The sequence below is a fragment of the Pteropus vampyrus genome, unplaced genomic scaffold (genome assembly GCF_000151845.1).
Source record: "Pteropus vampyrus isolate Shadow unplaced genomic scaffold, Pvam_2.0 Scaffold336, whole genome shotgun sequence".
Taxonomy (NCBI): Eukaryota; Metazoa; Chordata; class Mammalia; order Chiroptera; family Pteropodidae; genus Pteropus; species Pteropus vampyrus.
The window spans coordinates 227,844-251,774 of NW_011889117.1; the positions used below are offsets into that span (position 1 = coordinate 227,844).

The window sequence follows — 23,931 nt, forward strand, 5'->3', positions numbered from 1 at the left end:
AAAACTTTATAGCTTAAGTTCTGCTAGAGGGGTTATATAGAACTGGCTGGTTAGTTCCCTCAATGTTTGTGAACCTGGCAGATGGGTGACACAGGGCATATCTTGCCAACATTTCATTTTCACACCAGAGCTCAACTTGCCAGATTTTGGTTTCAAGTTTCTTTTATTGCCTATACAGAGCACATTTCATAATAATCTGGTGTGCCCCAGAGTATACCTTCTTAGAACCTATAGGTCCAATCTGATCTCTTTCCCCACCATTAATAATGGGGGCACTAGCTTTGTCCTCTAGCCAAATTGGTCTGTCCCCTGGCTGGCAGTAATCATGCCTCCTCCACAGCCAGGAAGTAGCCCTGTCACCTGCCCGGGTCAAGCCCCACTCTGACTGCCATCTGAATTCTTTCATGGGCTCCCAGCAGCTGTCCTTCTCTCTCCCTGCAGTGTAATCCAGTGATGATTGATGCCATCAAAGTGTCTGCTGCTCACAGGGCCCGATACTTCTGGGGTAACCTGCCTGGGATGAACAGGTAACAAGGGGCTCCAAGAGGGACAGGTAATGGCCAAGTGAAATTCAGCTAAAGGTGTGAGCCCTGATCCTCAACTCTTGTGAGACAGAGCCATGCTCAAGTCTTCTTGAAGGGGCTAGCTCTGCTGAGAAATGGCCCCACCCTGTGCTTCAGTCCAACCCCTGGTGCTATGGCTTGACACCTATTAGGACATACAGCAACTACCTGGGGTCTCTGGCCAGGATTCCTCAGTCTACTCCAACTTGTTCCTGCTCTGCCCATGGGCCTGGTTCTTACAGGGCCATGTACTGGAGCAGACAGGGTACTGTCTCCCAGCCAGGAATGCTGATGCTCTATACTCCATGTCTTCTCCCAGTTGCCTGTCCCACTGGGAAACAGAAAGAGATTGTTAGATTCACCTTTCTCTCTACCCCTGAGATGAAGTGATGCCTGAACAGTCCTGGTGATCAACCAGTTGGCAGAGCTGAGATGACAATTGGTAGCCCAAAGCCTATCTCCCTTGGATTTTCTTAACCAAGAGATTTTTTCCCAACTTTTCACTAGTCCGTTGCTGTTGAAAACCACAAAGCAAGTTGCCGAAGATGAATTATCTTCTATATGTGGTTTCAGGGTTTTGTGGTATGCTACTTAAGATTCAAAATGTGATGGTAATGGGACATCCCAGATTTGCAAATGAGTTAAGCTTTAAAGAGCTATCTTTTAGAAGGAATTGTTGGAAGCATAGTAGCTCTTTGGCATTTAACAAAATGTGGGCAGGTGAGAAGGGTGCTGGAGTAACTTGGAGGATTTCTTTTGGGTATCGTGCATATTTATTTGGCTTTATCAGTCAGTCAGGTGGTACAATGTCCATGTCTGGAGTGAAATGGGCTCGTTGACTTGATACTCAAGCTCTCTGTGGCAGGCACTGTAGTATGTGCTGCCAGTTTAGTTGGGAACATATCAGATGTCCATCTTAGCTCTCATGGAGTTGACATGCCAAGGGGGGAACCAGTAGAGGAGGCAGTAAATGACCTCATGGTCATGGCTAGAGTGGGCCATTGGAAGAGTTAATAGGGAGGGGAGAGGAAGGCTTCTTATTACAGCAGGGCCTTGAATAAAGGGGTGGAGCCTTATAGTTATTTGAGAGAAGAGCATTCCGGGCAAAAGGAAGAGAATAAAGGAGGGTGACAAGGGTGTCTGGGCGTTCCCTGACCATTTCAGAAAACAGTGTTCCTTGCTTGTGGAGTGGCTGAAAGAATGGCAGAGAACTAAGAAAGAAGTATGAGCCAAATTATGTGGGTCCTGCAGGTCATGGTACCACTTAGATTTACTTTGACACAGGAATTCACAGGAGGTTTTAAGCTGATGAGTTGTCATATATTCATGGTAGTTTCTGGTAGAATAGACGATATCGAGATGAGGGCAAAAATGGGGAGAAATTCAGATGGTCATTCAGAGAAGGAGGGCTAGCTGCTTATTGTGGTGCCCCAGGAGGTTCCGTTCCCTACATACAATGCATCCTAGTGGCTTGTAACTCCACGGTCTTGTGGAACCTAGCGAGAGGGGTCAGATTCTAGATAATGTGAGGGGATTAGGATTTATAGGATTTGCTGATGCATTGGATAGGTGGCATTAGATGACAAATGAGTCAGCAAAGATGCCACAGAGTTTTTTGCCTGAGTTGTGACAAGAACAGAGCTGGCTCTGCAGAGTTCTAGAATGATGACTCAAACAACAACCAGGGGTCACAGAACCAAGTCTAGCCTGTAGGCGAAAAACCTTTGTTTAGATGTCAGTCCTAGAATCAACATAAGGTGAGGGCTGTTCTGTGTACTTTCCCCCAGGTCCCTCAGCTCCCGTGGTTTCATGGAAGAGCTAGGATTGGGGATAGGGTGGCACTGGGAAACTTAGAAGGTGAAATCAAGAGTCCTATGGAATCTAGGAGTACGTTTTGCGTGTTTCAATGGCCCCCTTTTTCGTTCTTATGTTTGGTTTCTTTGTGACCTTGAAGGTCCTTACACAGGAACTGCTGAGGTGTTGATCAGCTCTGTGCATTCAGAGCTCTTGCTGGTTTCTGCTCTGGAATTGCTCAAACATTTTGGTTCTAAGGTTCTATTCCCCTTCTGGGCACCTGTTTGCTTCTCTCTGCATTTGCAGGTTTCAATGATGAAAATTACAATGATAATTAGAGTTTTGTGAGCCACCTTCTGTCCTTCCCACTAGCACCCACTTTTAGTCCTTAAAGCCTCCAGAGAGGCTCCATCCCCAGCCGTAAGCTACCAAATCATGGGTTTGATGTGCTCATTGTAGCAGGTAGACCCACAAAAATCTAATCCAAGCTCCTGAGACACGAAGCCCCAGGGAGATCATATGATTTGCTCAAGGTCACATCACTGAGCCAGTTAGCAGTGGGACTGGGACTGGAGGGTCTCCTGACTTCTCTTCCAGTGCGCTTCCCTTATTCCGTGTTCTCCTCAGTGGGAGCCTGTCTTTAACTAATGTTAAAATTTGGGAAGGGGGAGCATTCATTACTGGACATTGGGCTGCCCCCTGAAGGGGCTAGTCTGTCCCTGGCTTTGGCACACTGGTTCATGCCAGTAACATTTTTATCATGTATTTGTAGCAAGTCCTTTGCCAAGAGCACATTTTGCAGCCTTAGGCCCTCACTCCCACCTTGGGAGGTGCCTAGCCAAGGCCTCTTGACACATGGTAGAAAGTAATGGGTTTTGGCTGTTCCCAGGCCCGTGATAGCATCAAAGAATGATAAACTCGAGCTGCAGGACTGCTTGGAGTTCAATAGGACAGCAAAGGTAAGATGTGCTCACAAACGGTCTGCGGGAAAAGCACTTGGTGACGTCCAAAGCTGAGACTTGACCTTGGTGTCCAGTTTGTTCCTGTCCCTTCCCCCACGTGACTCCCTGGTGCTGGGCCTCTTTTCCCACATTATTGTTCTGTCCAGTCAGGTACAGAGTAGGAGAAGTTCTTGATAAACAAATAATCACTATGAGACAAGGCAGCTAGACTTTCCAATTGTGAACGTACCCACCATAGAGAAAAACATAATTTCAGTTGGTCCTCCCAGTAAGAGATGAGTAATTAATTCTTTGGTAGGAAAAAGAAAATCTGCTGACAAGTTATAGATAGTTACATTAAGATTTCCATACATAAACTTAATTCTTAATGTTTATATTGAGCTAAACACCATCAAAATCCTGGTTTGGTTGACCATTCTTTATAATCTGGATGGATTTTTACATTTTGCTTCATATTGCTTGATCAGTAACTCTGGTGTTCTCTTGGCACCCATGTGTTCTCATTCATTGTCACTTTTTTGTTTATCTCTTGTTCTCTCTGAGGCTGGTCTTTCTTGTTCATTAACTCCTTGGTGTTTATGGGAAGCACAAAATGTTCTTATCCTTCTGACTCTCCTTATTCCCTCTCAGAGCCCAGCCCCGCCACCTGCCCTCCTCCGCCTGCCCTCCCTCCTCCACCTTCCCCAGGTGCTTCTGAGCCTTGACTCTACCCAGAACCCTTCATTCTGTGCTCACTCCATGATGTCATTTTGTTCTCCAGTTAAAGAAAGTACAGACAATAACCACCAAGTCGAACTCGATCAGACAGGGGAAAAACCAACTTTTCCCTGTTGTCATGAATGGCAAAGAAGATGTTTTGTGGTGCACTGAGCTAGAAAGGTGAGCGAGGCTGCATGTGGAGAGGGAAACAATACAGACAGAAAGGGGAACATGTGGTTCAGGCCAGCAGTGCAAGTGGGCTTGCTTGCCCTCGTTCTACATGGACCCACAGACCTTCTATGTTAGTGGGGCTGGGGATAATGCCTTTTCAGAGTTAGTCCGTATTGCCTGGCAGAAATGGCGGAAGGGTGGTGGTGATAAGGAATCTGAAACATGAGGTTATTAGACAGCACCAACTGTCTGTGTTGGCTGCACTGCCCTGGTATCTGCCTGCCCCAACTTGCTGAGACACTAGGATGTAAGAGGAACCAGCTAAAGAAAACCCCATTGACATGCCATTGCTCTTTCTCGGAAGGTTCCTTCTGCCAAGTTGCTCTTCTATAGCTGATTCATACTTAAGCACAATCTGCCTCCTCCCTCTTTCATTTGTTTGGCTAAATTGGTAGCCTGTCTATTTTGATTCAAAGAACCAGCTCTTCCATTTCAATTCTCCTATTCTGGTTTCAATTTTTTTCTCATTCCCTTTGTTTTTCATGTTTATTTTGTCGATAATTTTTTATTAGAAATGTAAGAAGGGCTGTGAATATCCCACTTTACATTTTTGGCTGTGTCTTGAAGGATTTGATAAAAAAGTATCTTTATTCCAGATATTTCAGTTTTACAACCAGTTTTATTCTTTACTAAACAATAGCTTTCTTAGTATAAAAGTAGGTTCTGGTTAGTAGAAGGAAACTGATGGGTAACCTTGCCCATCTGTGCTGTGGATTATTCTGTCAGGTTTGAACTGCATGGGTTACTTCTACGTGTTTTTTTTTTTTTTCCAATAAATATATTGGCAAAATTTCCAGAGATTTGCAACAATTTGAAAAAACTCACGGATGAACCGTGTAGCTTAGAAATATCAAAAAAATTTTGAAAAAGTTACGTATTCCATAAATGAATAAAACAAAATAAGATACCAGTCTTATTTTATCATTATTACCATAAAATATACACAAATTAAAGGTTCAGGTAAGCCTTCTGGTCAAGAGTAATCTATTAGTAATTATGTTTTGGGGAGTCAAGAGTTATATTTGGATTTTCGGCTACATGGGGGCTCGGTGCCCATAACCCCCTGCGTTGTTCATGGGTTGACTGTATTTTGAGACACAAGCCTAACACACTGGGCTGGACCGGCGATATGAGGGTTGGTGCAGATAGCTGTTATTATGTAGACAAGTTAAGACAGAGGCCAGAGGTGTTGCATCTTTGGCATATTTTCTAACACCCATTCAGTCATTGACCCATTGATATAATTTTTAGTGGTAGTTGGTAAACCTGGGTAAGAATGAGGTCTGGTGTATCTGTAGCCTCTTACCAGGCCTCTATGCCTGGTAAAATCCTACAGAGGAGGCATGGTATATTTGGTTGCCATCTGACATTAAGTCTAGCTTGACCCTTGGTCCAGCAACCGAGTTTGCAGAATTCAGAATACTTCAGTGTCCTCACAGTAAATTAGCTGAGCATCTGATGATTGAGAATAAGGTTCGTTTTTGAGAGTCCTTATTCCTTATTAAGGAAATTGCCTAATTTCTTTCATCTTGTGGTTTGAAGACAGATACACATCTGTCCTCTGACTATCTCCTTGGGATTCATTTATTCGTTCATTCATTCGAGAATGGTCCACTGAGCACCAACTATGTGCCCAAGCACATTGCTAATGCTGGGGATGCACATAACAGGGGACCTGATGGAGGAGCCATACCCTCATGACTGTCATTTGTGTTCTGAAGAACTGGTTGACCTGACCTTGGGGGTCAAGAGAGGGCTCATGTGAAGGCTCAGTGGGCCTGATGGAAGGGATAGGGCAAAGTGCACAGAGAGCGATGTCGCATTGCCCATGGTGAGGAACTCCCAGAGGCACTAAGCACGCTGGAGGTGGCACTTCTGACTCCCTGTCTTTTTACTCTGGTGCCCCCCAGGATCTTCGGCTTTCCCGTACACTACACGGATGTGTCCAACATGGGCCGTGGTGCCCGCCAGAAGCTGCTCGGGAGGTCCTGGAGTGTGCCTGTCATCCGACACCTCTTCGCCCCCCTGAAGGACTACTTTGCCTGTGAATAGTCCCCCAGGCGGCTTGGGCACTGGGGTGTGGAGGACAGAGCTGGGACCCAGGAGGTACATCCCAGGCTCTGTCCTTCCTCAGCTCAGCTGTGTGGGGTCACCCCATGTACCTCGGTGGGAGCAGAGCCACCTGACCCCCTCCTGGCAGGGGGAGCCCGAGGTGCCACCTCCTTGTGCACAATTCAGCCTGGCTGCTCGGAGCAGCCAAATATGGTGCTCATTTTATCTTCTCCTAAAACTTTAAAACTTGAAGTAGATAGTAAAGATGGCTTTTTTTTTTTCCCCTCCTGGGTTTACCGCTCAGAGAAACAATGGCTAAGATACCAAAACCACAGTGCCGACAGCTCTCCAATTACTCAGGTTAATGCTGAAAAATCACCCAAGACAGTTATCGCAAGACTTTAATTTTTTTAAACATCTGCAGCTCCTTGTTTCCAGGAGTGTGCAGTGGTAGACATGTAGCTAAGGGACATTTTGAGGGCCCAAGGATAATTTTTTCTAGGGCTAGCAAAAGAGGGACTATCTATATCTTGAATTTTACCAGGCACATTCCCCTGGCCTCAGTACGAAGGGCTGGGATGCAGGGCTGGGATGCGCTGTCGGCCCATTCAGAGTATTTTCCACACCGATGATGATTTCAGCAGGGATGACATCATCATCACATTCAGGGCTTTCTTTTCCTACAAACCCAAGGGCAGGGCCACCCTTAGCTAAATCTCTCCCAGTGACTGCAATAGAACCCTCCGGGGAAGCTCAGGAAGGGGGTGGGCTGGGTTATAAGCAGCCATATATTATGGAGGTAGATATGGCTTCTTGCTGTCTCCCTCTTCCCCATGTGAGGGAAATGAAGGGGGACACTTAGAAAGACACCCCCCTCCCCCAAACAAACCCGTCAGACTTCATAGGCACAGATCCCCAGATTAAAAGTATGACACCCTAATTCCTCATCCTTTCTCTAAACTTGGAAGCAGTGACAGCCAGGGGCAGAAGCACATTCCTCGCACTTTCCCCTCATCTAAGAGATTGCAGGGGGAAAACTGCAATAAAAGCTCGACCCTCCAGAGATTTTAAAGTCCTTTTTTATTCCATGATAAATCGTTGTTAGGAATATCAGGAGGTCGGACAAGCTGCATTTCAGAAATGCTGTCGTAATGGTTTTTAACACCTTTTACTCTTCTTACTGGTGCTATTTTGTAGAATAAGAAACAATGTCGACAGGTTTTATGGGAGTTTTTTTATACACTTTTTTTTTTTAAATCTCAGACTTCTATTTTTATGTTTTATCATTTTCATAAATTTTTTTTTTTTTTTTTTTTGTAACCGGAGCCACGTAACAAGTATGGGGAAAAATTGTGCCTTGTTTCAACAGTTTTGCTAATTTTTAGGCTGAAAGATGACAGATGCCTAGAGTTTACCTTATTATGTTGAATTAAAATCAGTATTTCTCTATAACGGTCTGGTGTCCCTTTTGTTTTTTTGCAGGTCAGATTGGGGGTGGCTTGGGAGGGCCTGGCTAAAGTAGAAAGGTGGGCAGTTGAAGTAGGTCATTCAGTCATTCGGCAAGCACAGTGAAGGAATACCATGGTGACTCCCAAACACACAAGGTTAGTGCCCTGGTCTCCAAACTCCAGTGTATCCACATTCCCCTGGAGGCTTGTTAAAAGTGGAGGTTTCTGGGCCCCAACTTGAGTTTCTGATTCATTGAGTGTGGAATGGAGACAATTTCATGCTGCTGGTCCAGGGATCACACTGGGCTAGTGAATTGGTTTCTAAACCTTGGCTTTCAAAGCAAATAACTGGAGTGTTTGAGTTCATTTAAAGTCTTGATGTCTGGAAGAGCCATCTTTAGACAATTTCTTACAGCTCTTGGGTAGCAGATCAACATGATTAAATGACTCGAGAACACTGGAGCCGATGCTCCCGGTTCCTTATGACTTTGTAGGATCCTCGGGCACCTTGTTCCACTGCTCCCAAATTGTGTCAGGTTGCAGTTCTTCAACATTCTGGGAGGGGACTTAGCCCCAGGGAAAGGACTGGTTGGGAGTGGCCCCATGATTCTAACATAGCTGCTCTTGGCCTCAGCTTTTTGGGTGGAACTTTTTACCTGTTGCTTTTGGAAGCTTAACATTGCAACTCCATTCAGTAGTTCATCTTAAAGTTCACCTGGGGCCACCCAGCTAGGTGTCCCAAGCCCAGAGCCCATCATGCCATGATCCTCATGTCTCAATACCTCTAGCCTTTGGTTAAAGAAAAAGAGCCTACGAAGACTTAAATACCTCTCCAGAGGTTAATATTGGTCATCGGGTGCATGCAGAGGGATAAAGATGTGTGAACAGGGATGCACATGTAATGTATCAATTTAGCATCCGTTGGACTTGGCACCTCTGAGCTTCTGTTTCTTCATAACTAAAATGGGTTATAATCCTAGCTACCTCTATGATTATAGTTGTATGCCTTAATAATGTTGCATTCCTAAATGGTCTGGCCCAGAGTTGGACTGGAGAATGAGAAACCAATTAATGTTTTTCGGTGCTGCTGGGCTAGAACAGCCCAGGTGTGAGTTGCTATGGTGAGAACTGGCAATTAGCAAGCTGGGCTGGTACTCCTCTCTGAGGTATTGAGACCCCAGGGGCCTTGGCTACCTTGTTAAGCCATCTTGTGAACAGTGCTGCACCAAATGCCAGGACAGGATGAAGCAAAATAAACAGTCCCGGCCTCGAAACCCCAAGAAAGGAGATGGACTAGCTTTCCAGGTGAGGGGCCCTTGGGTGTTCTGGCCTGCTTGTGGGGCAGGCTTGGAGAGGCCTTGGCAGTTCTTTGTGTTTTCTCAAGATGGCCAGGTTCCGACCTGAGTGATCCCAGGCTCAGTGGCCAGGGGAGAATGTGATGAGCATTCTGTTCTGGGGAAGGGGTTGGAGTTTGCATCACATGTAGGCCTTTTCCAAAGTAACCTTGCAGTTGTCGGGGGCTGTATCTAGGTTCTGGCGTGTTGGTGGGGGTTACTTTGGGCAGCTGACCCTTGGAGAGATTTTTCTTTTAAAACTCTAAAAGGTGGGGATGATAAATCTTAACCTACTGCCTAGGGCTGCTGGTGAGTGTTCAAGGGCATGATCTGGGAACAGTGCTTTGCCTGCACGCAGCAAGCCCTCACATGTATTGGGTGGCATTCCGATAACGCAAGCCATTAATCAACAGTGTTAATGATTGGGTGCCGGTAGTAGTGATGGTAAGATCCAATATTTATTAATGTATTAATAAAGTCTTAAAAAGAAAGGATGGCGGTATTCCCCCAGGTGTTGCATAGGAGCTAGGTTGTAGTAACAGCAGTATCTGGTGTTGAAGTTGTGTCCATCACTGAGCCTCTTGCTCCTTGTTAGGGAGAGTGATGAGGGTGAACAGGGTCTTTCCTAGGGGTGCAGCTCCATGGCTGGTGGGGGATTGGCACTGAAGAGACAGGGTCTTCCTCTCGATCTCAGTTCCTCCATATTTCCTGCCAACTATTCTGTACCAGGCCTGTGTTTTTTCTTTGATTCCTCTCTGCAGCCATACTTGGTGCACATCCTGGGTTCACCCCTCCTGACTTGTGACCTTGGGTGTTCGTGAGAGTCTCTGCCTCAGTTTACCTAACTGTAAAACAGGGATACTAGAAACCTCTTAAGGCTGACATGTGAATCAAATGATTCGGCTATGAAGAGCACGGAAGAGTGCCTGAGGGTAGTGAGTGCTGAACAAAAAGCAGCTGCTTTATTGTTATAGAACCCTCCTAGCAACCTTGGAATAAGGCTATGATTACCCTGATTATAGGTAACAGAATTGAGACAGAGCTCTCATAACACCCAACGCTACACAGCTAGTGGCAAAGGAGTTGTGAGCTGGAATCTGTTCTGTGAAGCCAAAGTCGTCTACTGTTTCTTCTTGGTCTTACCTGTATTTATTTATTTAAAAATTTGTGTATGTGTGTGTATTTTTGTTTTCTGTTTTGTTGGATCTTGAAATTACCTGGGGTTCTTTGCAGTCTAAGGTACAATTTGCCTACCTTTCTTGCTTCCTTCTTCCTTTCTTCCAGCTTACCTTCCCTCCTCTCCCTCTTTTTTGCCTTCTTTTCTTCTTTACTTCTTTCTGTTTAACTTTATTGATTTCTTAAATTTTTATTTAAAAATAATTTCAGACTTCGAGAAAAGTTGGAAAAAATTGTACAAAGAATTCCTAAATACCCATCACCCAAATTCCTCAAATGTTAACATCTTGCCACATTTTTTTGGTCATCCTCTTTGTATTTTTTCTGAAGCGTTTGAGAGTAAGTTGCAGACATGATGTCTCTTTACCCGTAAATCCTTCCCTGTGTATTTCCTGAAGATTGGAACATTCTTTTACATAACTACAGTGCATTTATCACAATCAGGTAATGAACATTCATTCGTTTATCTATCTAGTTTATAGACTTTATTTAGATTTTGCGAATCGTTCTAACGCCTTTATAGAGGAAGAAAAATAAATAATAAATATAATAAATAAATAGACCAGTATCTATTCCAGAATCACACATTGCACTTGCTTATTTTTGATATTTAAAACTTTTAATTGTGAAATATATCAACAGAGCAGTATATATAAATCTCGGTGCTTCAGGCCTGATAACCTACCTGTGCCCTCTGAGCTTTGGTTCATTCAGAGCATTGCAGAAAGAAAACAGTGCTTCGCGTTACTGGAGTTGGTGACTTTGCTCTGAGTCTGCATATGTTGCTCTCTGCTGGGAACAGCCTTCTCTCCCATGCCAGGCTAGTCCTCTGGTTCTCACCTCTTCCAGGAAGACTACTTTGCCTTTCGCCCCCATTCTAAAACAGGGTTAGGAGCCTTTCCCTAATCCTGAGCCCTCCTTCCCTGTGGACAAACGGAAGAATTTATCTCAGCACAAAGCTCTCTGTATTATAATTTCTTATTTTTGTGGTTGTCTCCTTCGTGAGCTTGTGAGGTCCTCAAGGCAGCTGAGACCTCCCAGCAACACTTTTTTTTTCCAACAACAATTTTGAGTTTAATAAACTTGTCATACATTTGGAAAACTCAGGCCTTGAAGTCATAGTTTTTCGTTTTATTTTTGTAGGAGACTCAGGATTTTTATCTGTGATAATTGTATTACTTTACATAATAAAACGATCACTCACAGATGCATATTTTTGGTTTCCAAAGCTATTTCTTCTACTGGATGGAAATCCCTTTTTCCTTTTTATCTTCAGACCTTTTGCAGTTAAAGTTTAATATGACCCAGATAACCTTGGTTAGCCCCTTTTCGGGGAGGCGAATGTACTCTGAGCAGATCATGTGCCCCTCTCTCACTTCTTTGGGACCTGTCTCCCGCGAGGGTAGAAGAGTTTTATTTTGGTGGTCCTTGCTCAGAAACCGGTGATTCCTTGTGTCTCCAGAACCAGGTCAAAGCTTTTATGCTGGCACTTGAGGCTCTTGACTTGGCTTTTTCCATTTATCTCACCTCCCACACTAATGCCCGGCCACCCAACCAAAATGGCCTTTAGGTAATGCTGACAATAATTAACATTAATTAAATATTGACATTAATTGAAAGGGGCTCAGAAATCACTAACATTTATTGAGCACATGCTAATGTGCTAGGACATGGTCTAAGAACTTCACACACATTTCACTTAATTCTACTAGCAGAGTCAGGATTTAAATCCAGACCCGCTGGTTTCGCTACTTAGGAAATTTGCTTAGCCTGTTGGAAATTTAATGTCTTTGTGTATAAAATGAGGATAACAGGTTGATACAAAGCACGGATAATCAATTATCTGTGCTTCGTATCAATTCACTATAATGCTAATATTACTACTATCTCTATAATCATTTAGTGGGTTACAGGGGTTTTCGCTACATACCAGAGAGACAAACAACAATACTGGTGTTTAAAATACCCAAATGCCTCTAGACTGGTAAACGGCTCCTGCCCCAGCTTCCCACATGGTTCTTCCTTGAACATCTCCCCAGTATTCAGCAACTAACTGGGTGAAACCTGGCCCAGAAGGGGCGTCCAGGACCCTATTCCATGTAATACAGGTGCCATCTCCCTTGCCACATACTGCTCTTGCCTAGCACTAAGTCTGTTTTGTAATTAAACAGTAATTTGCGTCATTTGTTATATCCTCTGCCTCCCCTGACAGAATGGAAACTTTAAGAACTCTGAGGCTATGTCTGGTTTTTGCTCACCATCAAATCCCCAGGACCTAATTGACCAGGGAAAACAAATATTTGATGAACACGTGAATAAATGATATCTAGGCCAGGAAACTAGCTCGAAACTTGCATTAGCCTCTGATGCTGAGCCAATTGACTTTTCTGAGCCTCAGTTTCCTCTTCTGTAGGGTGGGTGCAATTCATTCTTTCAGCGGGTCTCTAAGAACCTATGTATCAGGCTCTGGGGCACAGCCGGAACAGGATTGAGAAGATCCTTGCTTCCGTGGAATTTATGGAAAGGCAGACAATAAAAGCGAATTTCCTAAGTAGCAAATAAACAAGATAACTTCGTAAGGTACTAAGAAGAAAATAAACGAATGATATTACAGGGTTATTATCGACAGTATTCACAGAATGTGTCTCTGTGGTGACTTAAGTTCTTACTCAAAGCCCCTATCAAGTATCTTTATTACCCAATAACCCATTTTTGTGGAAATTCATTGTAAAACCAATTATTTTTGGCTATTAGGATGGAGAATTTGTAACTGGAACCCCCCTTCCAGGCGGAGGCACGCCCAGCCCGAGGAGGGACCTCATTGGCTGCGGCATACCATGTGGCTACATCGCCCTGGCAGTCGGCGTCCCGCCTCTTGGGCCCCTCAGCCGTCGATCAAAGGTCGGGCTCCGCCCCCGGCGCGCGCTGAGTCTCTATAAAAGGAGCCGGAGGGCGATGACTAGTCTTTACGTCGGCGCGTAAGGGGGGGGTACGCGTGAGGTCATCGCGCGGGCGGGCGGGGTCGGGCGGTTTGAACGAGACGAAGACGGAACCGGAGCCGGGCACGGGCAGTGGACGCGGTTCCGCTGAGAGCCGGTGAGCTGGCTAGAGGGCACGGGGCAGCGGCCAGGGGGTGGCCGAGTGGACCTCGGGCCGGGTAGGCGCCGACGGGTCCTGCGAGCGGTGCCGGCGCCGCTCCCCACGGCGGTACGGTTCGGACTGGGTGGGGGAAGGGCGGGGCTGTGACCCGGCGCGCGCGGGCTGGGGGGCGCGCGCGCTTCTTTCTACCGGGGGGGCGGGGCTTCGAGCCGGAAGTAGGGGCTGCCCCACGGCGCGTGGGGACTTCTGGGCCGTAGGCGAGGTTTGGAACCCCAACCGTGGTGGTAGGAGGTTCGGGGGTGGCCGGCCCAGGTAGGGGGTGTGTATGATTGAAGTGAGTCCTGCTGGGAACTGGGGGGACCCCTTCTGTAGGAGGCGGTGTCTCTTGATGGTTAAGAGTTGAGGTTTTAATTTAGAACTGGGTTTTATTCCCTGCTGTGCGACCTTGGGCATGTGCTTTAATCTTCCTGCGCCTTAGTTTCCTCGTTTGTGAAACGAGGACAATTATAATAGTACGTACAGAAAGTTATAACGCGGTGCGTGACAAAAAGCAAGCCATTTCAATGGAATCCTGTTTTCATTGAGCATGTACTAAGTGCTAGGCACTGTGGTAAGCGCTGGCTATACACCCAGGAGTAGGAGGGCAAAGGCCTGCTCTCCAGGAGTCTACATTGTGGTGGGGAGATAGGAAATAAAATGGGTGCAGTGACAAAATAATTTCATATAACTATTAGGAAGACAATTTAGCAGGGTGATGTTTGCAGTGTGCTTTTCCAATCCCAGCTTCACAGTTGTCCTGGGGTGCTACAGGACAGAGCTTGGCCTCTGCCTCATTTAGGGGATGAGGATCCTGAGGCCCATGGAAGGAAGGTGCACAAGGCCTGGCATCCACCTGTCTAATGGAGTGTCTCTAAGAAGAGGAATAATAATTATTTGCTAATTGAACACTTGCTTAGTGTCAGGCATTGTGTTAAGTGCTTAATGTGGTATGTTGTTGTTTAACATCACATAGTCTCTAAGAGAGATCTTCATTTTGCAGATGAGCGGACTTAGATTTTTAGAGGTGGAGTGATATGCTTTTGGCTGTCCAGCAAGTGGCTGAACCCACATTTGTGACTCTTGAGTCCAGGTTCCGAACCTCTATATTGCACTGCCTCCCTGAGGTCCAAACTTAGCATGTTTCATACCAGTGTGTCCTTCACTGTTGTGTGTTAGAGTGCCCAGCACAGTTTCTGGCACATAGGGAAGCTTAGGACATGATGTACTTTTCAATGAAGTGTTTTCACTTTAATTCTCCATCCTCACCACCATCTTGTGCAGAAGATATTGTTCACCTTTTACAGGTGAGCCATTTGTGATCCAGAAAGGTGAAGTGTTTATCCAGTGTCACATCACTTTTTCTGGTAGCATCTCTCTCCTCTTTCTGTAGAGCTTTGTATGGTGCCTTGAAATCAGAATGGGTTTGGGAGTCTGCTAGGAGAACTAATCAAGGAGGAGAGAAACCCGGGAAGGCAAGAGGGAGCCTTTTCAAGGCAGTTGAAACCTGGATCAAGGAGTTCTTTAAGGGTGGGATTTGTGTGGTGGTCATGGGGTCTTCCATTGAGGCCAAGCAGTGGAATCTTCATGGAGGCAGAACGAGCTGTGGCTAGCTGTAGCTCTGAGAACTGGGCTCTGTTTTGACTGCCTAGAAGAACCAATTAATTGGTTGAGTCAGTGGATGTTTATTGCACAGGGTGCCTAACCCCATGTATTTAGTGGCTGCAGAGTTTGTGGAGCACATGGGACCAGGTATTAACGTACTGTTAATGAAAGACTTGTAAATTATGTGATGATAGGCCATTAACGTTTTCTGAGCTGGGGTGTGGTCAGGAGACACGTGGCTTAACCAGCTGCTTATATGGTAGCATGACACACATAATACCCGATGTAGATATAAATATCGCCAAAATAGATTACAAGTGCTCCGCCTGGGACCATGTTTTTTGTTTGGATGTATCTCTCCTTGGTACCTGATAATAGCGTTTTGCACATAGTACGCTTTTCATTCATTCATTTAGGGATTTTAAATACTTGATCTGATTTGTGATTTAGAAAATTTCCTCTGGCTGCTGTAATTTGAAGACTGTTGCAGTGGATCCAGATGAGAGATGGTGGTGACAGGTCTCTGTTTTTGGCATTGGAGATAGAATGAGTGAGACGAGGTCCCTCCTTGCCCTAGACCTAATACCTGTTATGTGTCAAATAGCATGCCAGGTATTTTGGGCGCCTTATTTTATTTAAACCTCACCTCATCCTTTCCAGATAGGTGGCATTAACTCATAAAATAACTGAGGTATATTGAAGTTAAGTAACTCGCTCAAGGTCACACAACTAATGAATGACAGTCTCAAGTTCAAATCCAGGTTCTCCTGGCTTGAAATTCTCAGCTCTTTCAACAGAGTAAATTGCCTTCTGGCCTAAATCTAGTCCAGGAGTGATTTCAGAAATAAAGAGATAATGACAGTCTAGTGCGATAATGCCTCTCTTAGAGGTTTGAATGAAGTGCTGTGAGAACGTGGGGATTAATTTCCCAGGGGAGTCTGTAGCTAAATTGCGTTGGCTTCTTGTGCAGCAGTTTTATCATGTGGGTTAAAAATGTAAGAGTGTTGATGGTTTCCTTTGTGAAAAGTTTATGTAGATACATTTTTCTCTCATAGACACTGACCTGCCAAGCTGAAAACAGGTAGCATTTTTTGAGCATCCACTATTTGCAAGGCACCGTGCCAAGGGCTGTGTGGGTGAATGTGGGATGTGAGGGCACAGACCTGATAAGTCATTGACCTCTTCAGACCTCAGTCATCCCTGCTCATAAAAAGGGATTTTAATGCATAGATCTCCATCTCTTCCAGCCCTCACATTCTGTAATTGTGTGACTCATGCAGCAGCCTAGTGCAGGAGATGGGTGTGGGAAGAACAGCTTGTACACTAGTCACTAGGTGGAGAAAATGAAGTGCCACAGAGAACATGGGATCTCATGGTGGTTCCAAATTTACTCTTTTTTCCCCTCATTGGTAATATTGGTGTTTCATGGAATGAAAATTATAGGTGTCAAGGTCACTGTGAAATCCAGTATTTTATCATTGTGTGTCTTAGTAGCAATTGCCCAGAGATTTCATTTAGGTACAGATTTGCCTGTCCTTATCTCATATTTCTTGAGTCTTTCCTTCCCACTGTTCTCTACCAGAAGTCAGGGTGATCTTTTTCAAATTTAAATGAGAGTGTGATTCTGCCCCGCAACAGTGAAAGTACAATCCAAACTCCTTACCCTGGTCTAGAGTCCTAACATGATCTGGCTTCTCTTCCTTTTCCACCTCTGTTCCTGCTCGCCCTCTTGCTCATTGGGCTATAGCCGCCCTTCTTTCAGATCTTCCTGTGGCTGCTTCCTTCTTATTCTTAAGCTCAAACATCAACTCAGGCTTTCCCTGACCACATTCCCACCATCCCCATTGGCCCAGAGGTCTATATGAAATGACTTTTGTTTGTGTATTTGGTCATTGTCAAACTTCCACTACTAATATGTGAACTCTGCAGACAGGCAACTAATCTCTCCTGCTTACCTGTTTCTCTGTCCCTAAAACAGTGCTGGGAAAACGTTTATAGACTTGAATGAGGATGACAGTGGCATCCACATTTAATAGCATTTTAAGTTAATGTATTTCTATGTGTTGTTTTGAATTCGAAAACCTGGCAGAAGAGTGAGGGGAAAGAATGTGGATGATGGGGCTGGGCAGGCTTGGCTGGCAATTCCCAGGGCTCTGTGTTGAAACTCTTTTTCTTCATCTGTGAAATGAAGTGAACCTTGCAGAGGGTTGTCAAGGTTATATGACAAGTATCTACGAAGCTCTTGGTTCTTAGTCTCCCAGGTGGTTCAGCAGAGAATTAGTACCAAGGACTCTTCACTATAAGGTCATTTGCTACTACCTTTGTAGTACCTAAGTTACTGAAAGCTTATTTATTTATTTTTATTATAAAAGTAGATATAGTCTTTAAAGAAAATTGGGAAAATAGTGAAAACTATAAAGAGGAATTAATAAAAAGCCCACCATTTGAAAACTGTAAACATTTTGATGTTAATGGATAAACTTGGCCTGATGTTTGTTTAGAGAACATACCTGTTTGTGCATCAGCCTCCCTTCATAAAGCATTTAATCATCCCTTAGCGTCTTATAGCTTAAAATTTTATACCAATCACATTAAAATGGGACCGAAGTTTTAGGCTGGCTTGTGTTGGGCAATTCATTTCAGGTCATGTTTATGTGTGGAAATCCAGTGGATTTCATGGCTGGAAAAGTATCTCTGATTTGGCCTCTTGGGGAAGAAGATGAGGCTTAGATATTGAGAGTTTCTGTAGGTTTGCTGTGGGTGACTCTCCAGGAAATGCTTGCTCTCCCTTGCATGCTTAATAACACAAACCCTTCTCTTTTCCTCATGCTATAGAAGATGGCAGTGAACGTATATTCAACATCAGTTACCAGTGATAATCTAAGTCGACATGACATGCTGGCCTGGATCAATGAGTCTCTGCAGTTGAATTTGACAAAGATAGAACAGTTGTGCTCAGGTAAGAGAAATCCACTAGACCACTTTTCCAGGAAGGTCTGCATGCAGGTCCTTCAGGAATGCCTCAATCTGTATTTGACTGCAAATGACATAGGTTCAGGTTCTGTGTTAGGGCTGCCTCATTTCTTCACAGCCCTACCCTGGTTCCACTTTTGAAAGGAACTGTGCTTAAAAAGAGCATGCTTCTGGCCTGTGGTCCCCCATCTCCCACTGTAGAGGCTGCATTCTGAGGCCTGTAGCTTTGGCCTAACATCTGCGTCTCTGCTCTTTTGCATCTATCTTTAAAATGTTTCATTTGAGGGCGATATTGATAATTGTTCTAGTTTTCTATTGGTTTATCAGTGGCATTTCTTATTCCAAGTAGCACAAGACCAAAGCCAGGCGAATGCCCTTTCAGCCGCAATTTTATCCAACTTCTCTGTTTAATAAAAATTTGGCAGAGGTGTAATGATTTAAAATGAACAAAAACATGTTCTGTTTCTGTATGTACTAACTGTATAACATTTAGAAGCCTAGAAAGAAGAAAAAAATGCTAGTAGTTCCATCATTTAGAGAAAGCTACTGTTAGGTGTTTTCTACTTTTCTGTGTACGTACATATTGGTATATATTCTAGCCTTTTCAGTTTAACGTTATGTTGTGAATATTCCTTAGGGTGGTTCACTATCTTGGAAATAATTATTTTTAATGACTATATACTATTCCTTTATGGATATGCTTGAATTGTTTAATATCTTCCCAATTTTTATACATTTAGGTTGTTTCTAATTTTTCCATTGTGAATATTGCTAGGTTGAGTATCCTTTTACATAAATCTTATCTCTGCTTATTTTTTCAGTGAGTCCTAGAAATGTAATTAACTAGTTCAAAGAGTATAAACTTCAGATTCTTGGTAATTATTTTTCATAAAGGTGTTTTCAGTTTCTACTTCCTCTGAGAGACTTTTCTAACTCACTTTTTGAGAGTTCTGCTGACCACCCCTGACTGTTCTGCCATAAGGAATGTGTCAGGGTTATCGAAAACTGGATTTACCACAAGATAGGAAGTGAAGACAAGAATGTGCCAGAAGAAAGATGCAACATATATCCTGCTGCTATTTAAATTCTTATCTTGTTTGAGGGATAGAGAATTAGAACCCTCAGCTAATCCTAGTAATTAATGACAATAATCATTTAATTGAACACTTACGTGCCAGGATTATAGAAATGCTTTTCAACTGTCTCTTCATTTAATTCCTCCATGAGGTAAGGATGTTTATTAACCTTATTTTACAGATGAGGAAATGGACTTAGAGAAATTAAGTAACAAGTCCAGAGTTATACAACCAAGGACAGAACTGAGACTGGAACTTTCATTCAAATCAAGAGCCCGTGCTCTTCAACCCTGTACCCTACTCACTTTCCAGACTTTTCCTTTACGATTAGTACCCTTTGGATCAATTTAAAATTATTGCTCTCATGTAAACAATTTTTAAAAAATGAATTCAGCTTCTGTACTTCCTTGTTTTGTAGCTGTGTCCTAGTCTTGGTTTCATTTACTCGTCTTGTTATTTCCGCTGAGAGGCTTAATCTCAGTTTTCCAGATTGGTTAGGGGAAGGCTTCACGTGAAGTTGTTCAGTGAAACAGTGGTGCCCAAAAGTCATGCTGATTAAACACGAGCTACTTTGTTGGTCAGAGGCATAGGTTGTTAGCCTCAGATCTGGGCTGCGTTCCCCTCATTTTCTATTTCCTCAGTTTCATCATCACATCCCCTTTTGTTTGAGGCTTTTAAAGGACTTGTTTGCCCTGTGATTTATGACTAATATGGAGATGAGCTCATCCTAGTTTTCATTGGAGGTTGCTTTTTCACCATCAATTTCTGCCTAAAATTTACCTTTCTGTAAATATAGTCCAAAGTATGTTTCACTTAGTTAATTGGAAAATGAGATCTCTTTTTAGTGTGTAGATAAAGTTGTACATGTGCTGATCTGGCTCCAGATTTATCTCATTTGGACAGGAAGCTGTCATGGTAGTCAGGACTGGGCATGATGAGGCTTCAATTTGCTCTGAGCCATATGACTTTGGATGAGTCCCTTAATATTCTAGTTCCTCATCTGTAAAACTGGGGTAGTAGGACCTGGCCTACTTGTTGGGCTGTTGTGACCTGTGAAAACATGTCAGATATGGTTTCTTTACCAGATTCCAGAAATGAGGGACTGCCCGTGCATTACAGAGCCTGGTTTTGAACCTAGATTTTTCTGACCACACGGCCCACATTCTTTCTACTGTATACGTGTTATGTCTTTTTAAAAGAAGTTTTTGGAAGAGAGTTTAATGGAAATTACATATAATAATATTATTATTAAAAATATGTGAAGAATTTTAACTTTGCCTTTCGGCTGCTACTTTCTTATCTTAGATAAAAGTGCTTTTCCCCAGTAGAAAGTGGTAAGTGCAGGAAACTTAACTGCGATTTGTGAACAAACTTTAATTCATTCATAACAGCTTCTCTTTTTGAAAGCTATATAGGGCTTCTTTCAGAGTACGAAGATGGTTGCATTATTTCACATTAATGTTTAGAAAACCAGGTCTCGGCTTCCAATATGAGACCAGACAGGATGAGCTGCAGACACTGTGTCCCTGAAGAAGGCCTGTTGCCAGGGGCTTGGAGCCATAGAGAAAGTGAGGCTCCTCACTTGTGTTTACTGAGCCCCAAGCAGAATCCCAATAGCCTTTAACACTGGTGCCTTGTGCTTCCTATTCTTGCCTCTGATGAGAAAGAGGGTCAAGCAGACCAGAATTTTCTACCAAATACAAGCTTTAAAAGGTGGGAATAGATTTTTCCCTTGAGAGGGCAAAAATCCTACAGTACTAATTCTGAGATCCTATATTATTAATGTGCTGGCTGCCTGTGAAATGGCTGATTTTGTCAGTATTGTGGGCTCCCCCAACCCCTAAACAGTGAAAGGAGCCTTTGCTTGGCTCTTGTAGTGAGATAGGGTGAGGATAACTTTCAGTGATAGAGTTGGCAGGTTGTTACAAGATTCATTACATTCTGTAGTCTCCCTGTTTTGGAGAGCTAGTCATCAAGAGAGCAAACCTGATCACAGAGAAGTATTTTGATGAGGGATTTCTTGTGTCAAAAAGGGGATGCTGGTTGCCTTTGGTCAGCCATTCCTCTGTTCCATTCCATATTCAGGCCCTTCGGCATTTTTCCAAGGGCCCAGCACGGTGCTTTGAACGTGTCAGTTGGCCATCTCTGAATGTTCTTATCTGCCCCTTCTCTTCTTGCCTTCTCCCTGCCAGCTTGGCCGCCTCCAGTTAGTTCCTGTGGTGCAAAGCATAGGGGAGATGTTCAGATGCTCCCAGGCAAATGCTAGATTTCATTTTTCCTCAGCTTTAATGTGGGGCGCTGCCAGCCTTTAGTTTCTATGAAACAGCAGCTTGTCAGTTTTGCTCATGCTACTCTGAGGGTATATGACCAAACTCCGAACCAGACCTCCCCCACTTTTTCTCTTCAAGTTGACCCCCTTTTCCAGACATCTATATGAGGCTGTGATTTCACCATTCTTCCAGTGTCACTGGCCTGAGGAGCGTCTTTTGAAGCTAATTCACAAAGTTTTGTATATCTTCTGAAGGGCGTTTTGGATCCAGCCCCTTCTCAGTTTGCGGACTGCTGTCACAGTGGCCCCCTGAGCACTAGGTTCTGTTTAAATTTCCTCACCTCCCTCTTCCCTTTTGTACCACATTACACTGCAGCCTTTCTGCGACCATTTTTAATGAGTCACTTCTGTGCTGAAGGAAGTATTGCTTCAAACTTTTTTGCTTAAGTCTTCAAGCATCTCTTTGATTTTCCTTTGCCTTAATTAAAGCAAAACGAAAGACAAGAAACTTATTTTCTTTTAATTGTAAGTGACAATCCCTTGTAATGTCACAAGTTGGTGATAGTTATTACCTTTTAGCTGTATTTTTTCCTAATTAAGACTTTAGATATTGAGTGCTTATGATAGGCCAGGCACTTTTCAAAGTGCTTTACAAATAAAACCTGGAAGGTAAGGACGATCACTCCCATTTTACAGATAGGCAACTGAAGCACAGAGAGGTTAAACAGCTTGCCCAAGGTTATTCATTTTAGTTGTACTTTCAGTATTTTCTTATAATTTTAAAATTAATGTGACATACTGTATATACGGTTTTTATTTTTTGAATAAGAAAGTCTCAAAATGGTTTAAAATTCAAAAGGAACAAAAAAGTAAAACAGTGATAATTCTCCCTTTTAACCGGGTCTGCCATCTACCCAGTTCTCCTCTCCAGAGGAAACCAATGTTATCAGCTGGGTAGCCTCTAGTGAGTGTGTACGTACAAGCAAAAACATTCATCTATCTGTATTGTGTGAGTGTGCACACGCATGTGTGCTCTTTTCTCCCTTTTTACACAAATAACAGCATGTTGAATCACCCTGCATATTCTGCAGAGTGTTCTATATCAGAATATTGGATGTTACTTTCTTTTCTTTTATGGCCATGTAGTACCAAAGTTTCCTTGGATCAGTCCCTTGTTAATGGACAGACTATTGATATTACAGATTATTGCAGTAAGTAACATATACAAACAGACGTGGTGTACAGTTTTGTTTTCTACTTTTAAGATTAAAATAGGATTATTTTCCCATGTTAAACATCTCGAGGATGATTTTTAACATCTTCATTAGTGACTCCTCATGGCCCTCTATTTCCAAATTTTATTCATCCTTTAAGATGACTCAAGCTTCACCTACTCCCTAAAGCCTTAATACTTTAATTTAATACTAGGAGTGTTTTCTGTGTGTTTGAGTTAAAATACAGGGAATTCTTAATCTGGAGTTTTCTGATAGGGGAGCATCTATTCTGTGAAGAGTATTGGCCATACTTTCATCTAATTTTCCGAGGGACCCTTGACCTGAAAGGGTTGAGAGCCAGCACACTTGTGATATTTCAAGTTTTTGGAACAAGGGCTGCATTGTGCCCTTGTTTTGTGTTCTCTTGCTTGCAGCATATATCCTAGTAGGGTGAGACTGTGGCCTCAACTTGGCAGTCGATTCCATGACACAGCTGATCGATCCTACCCTGAGTCTGTCTGCATCCTTAGGCCACAGATTATGTGGGCCCGTTCTGTCGCAGATTGTTGGGATAGCAGCCATTTAAGAGGGGTCCTCTTCTAGCCCTGTTTGGGTCACTAGCCTTTGTTATTAAGGCAGAGCCTGGAAGGAAGGTCCCTTTTAACCTGTTCCATTCCCAGTTGAGACATTTATAGGCGAGGAGTTTTCAGCCCTTTTGAATAAAATAGTTGATATACTTTTTATTTTAAACATTCACCTTTTTTTGGTGTTCCGATTACAAAACTAATATTCACTGTACTATATAATTATTTAAAAAATAGAATGCATGTGCTATCACCTTCCAGAGATGGCCACTATTCATTTTTGATCTGTAAAATTACAATTTCACATGGTTTAACCCAATACATTATTTTCTTCTAGTCTTTTTTTCTATGTATATATATCAAGATGGATATTTTTACATATATTTGTATCTTTTCCTTTTAATATTAAATACTTTTGTATCTTTTTCTTTTAATATTAAATCTTGAGCTTTTCCTAAAAAAGTAAAAAATGTGTTTTGAGTGCCTGCATAATATTCTTTCAGGCAGATGGTATGCAAAAAATTTATGTAAATTGATTTCTCCTACCGTTGGAGATGTAGGTTGCTTCCTTTTTTACTCCTGTGAATATGGTTATGACAGCCCGTTTCACATGCATCTTTGACCCACTTTTAAAATATTGCTTCTTTAGGCTGGCCTCCCATGTGTTTATTAACCATTTACATTTTGTGAATGGTTCGATTGCTTTGTCCGTTTTTACAGAGGTCTTAATGTTTTTCTTTATATACATTTAAATTAGCTCTGTTTCAGCCAGTTAGAGTGTAGCAGCATTGCTTCTTTACTCAACTGTAAGGTATT

General features: G+C 43.2%; 2 protein-coding genes across 2 annotated transcripts in view; both read left to right on the top strand.

The window, feature by feature from the left end:
* DNMT3B (DNA methyltransferase 3 beta) overlaps nt 1-7,750 on the top strand; it is a 41,069-nt gene extending 33,319 nt beyond the window's left edge. The window contains exons 17-20 of the mRNA XM_023522228.1: nt 409-527; nt 3,247-3,316; nt 4,080-4,198; nt 6,160-7,750. Of these exons, the coding sequence (XP_023377996.1) occupies nt 409-527; nt 3,247-3,316; nt 4,080-4,198; nt 6,160-6,301 (450 nt within the window). The 3' untranslated portion in view covers nt 6,302-7,750. The remainder of the gene's footprint in view (nt 1-408; nt 528-3,246; nt 3,317-4,079; nt 4,199-6,159) is intronic.
* A 5,850-nt stretch (nt 7,751-13,600) lies between these two features.
* Nucleotides 13,601-23,931, top strand: part of MAPRE1 (microtubule associated protein RP/EB family member 1) — a 28,797-nt gene continuing 18,466 nt past the window's right edge. The window contains 2 exon segments of the mRNA XM_023522197.1: nt 13,601-13,620; nt 17,835-17,958. Coding sequence (XP_023377965.1) covers nt 17,838-17,958 — 121 coding nt within the window. The 5' untranslated portion in view covers nt 13,601-13,620; nt 17,835-17,837.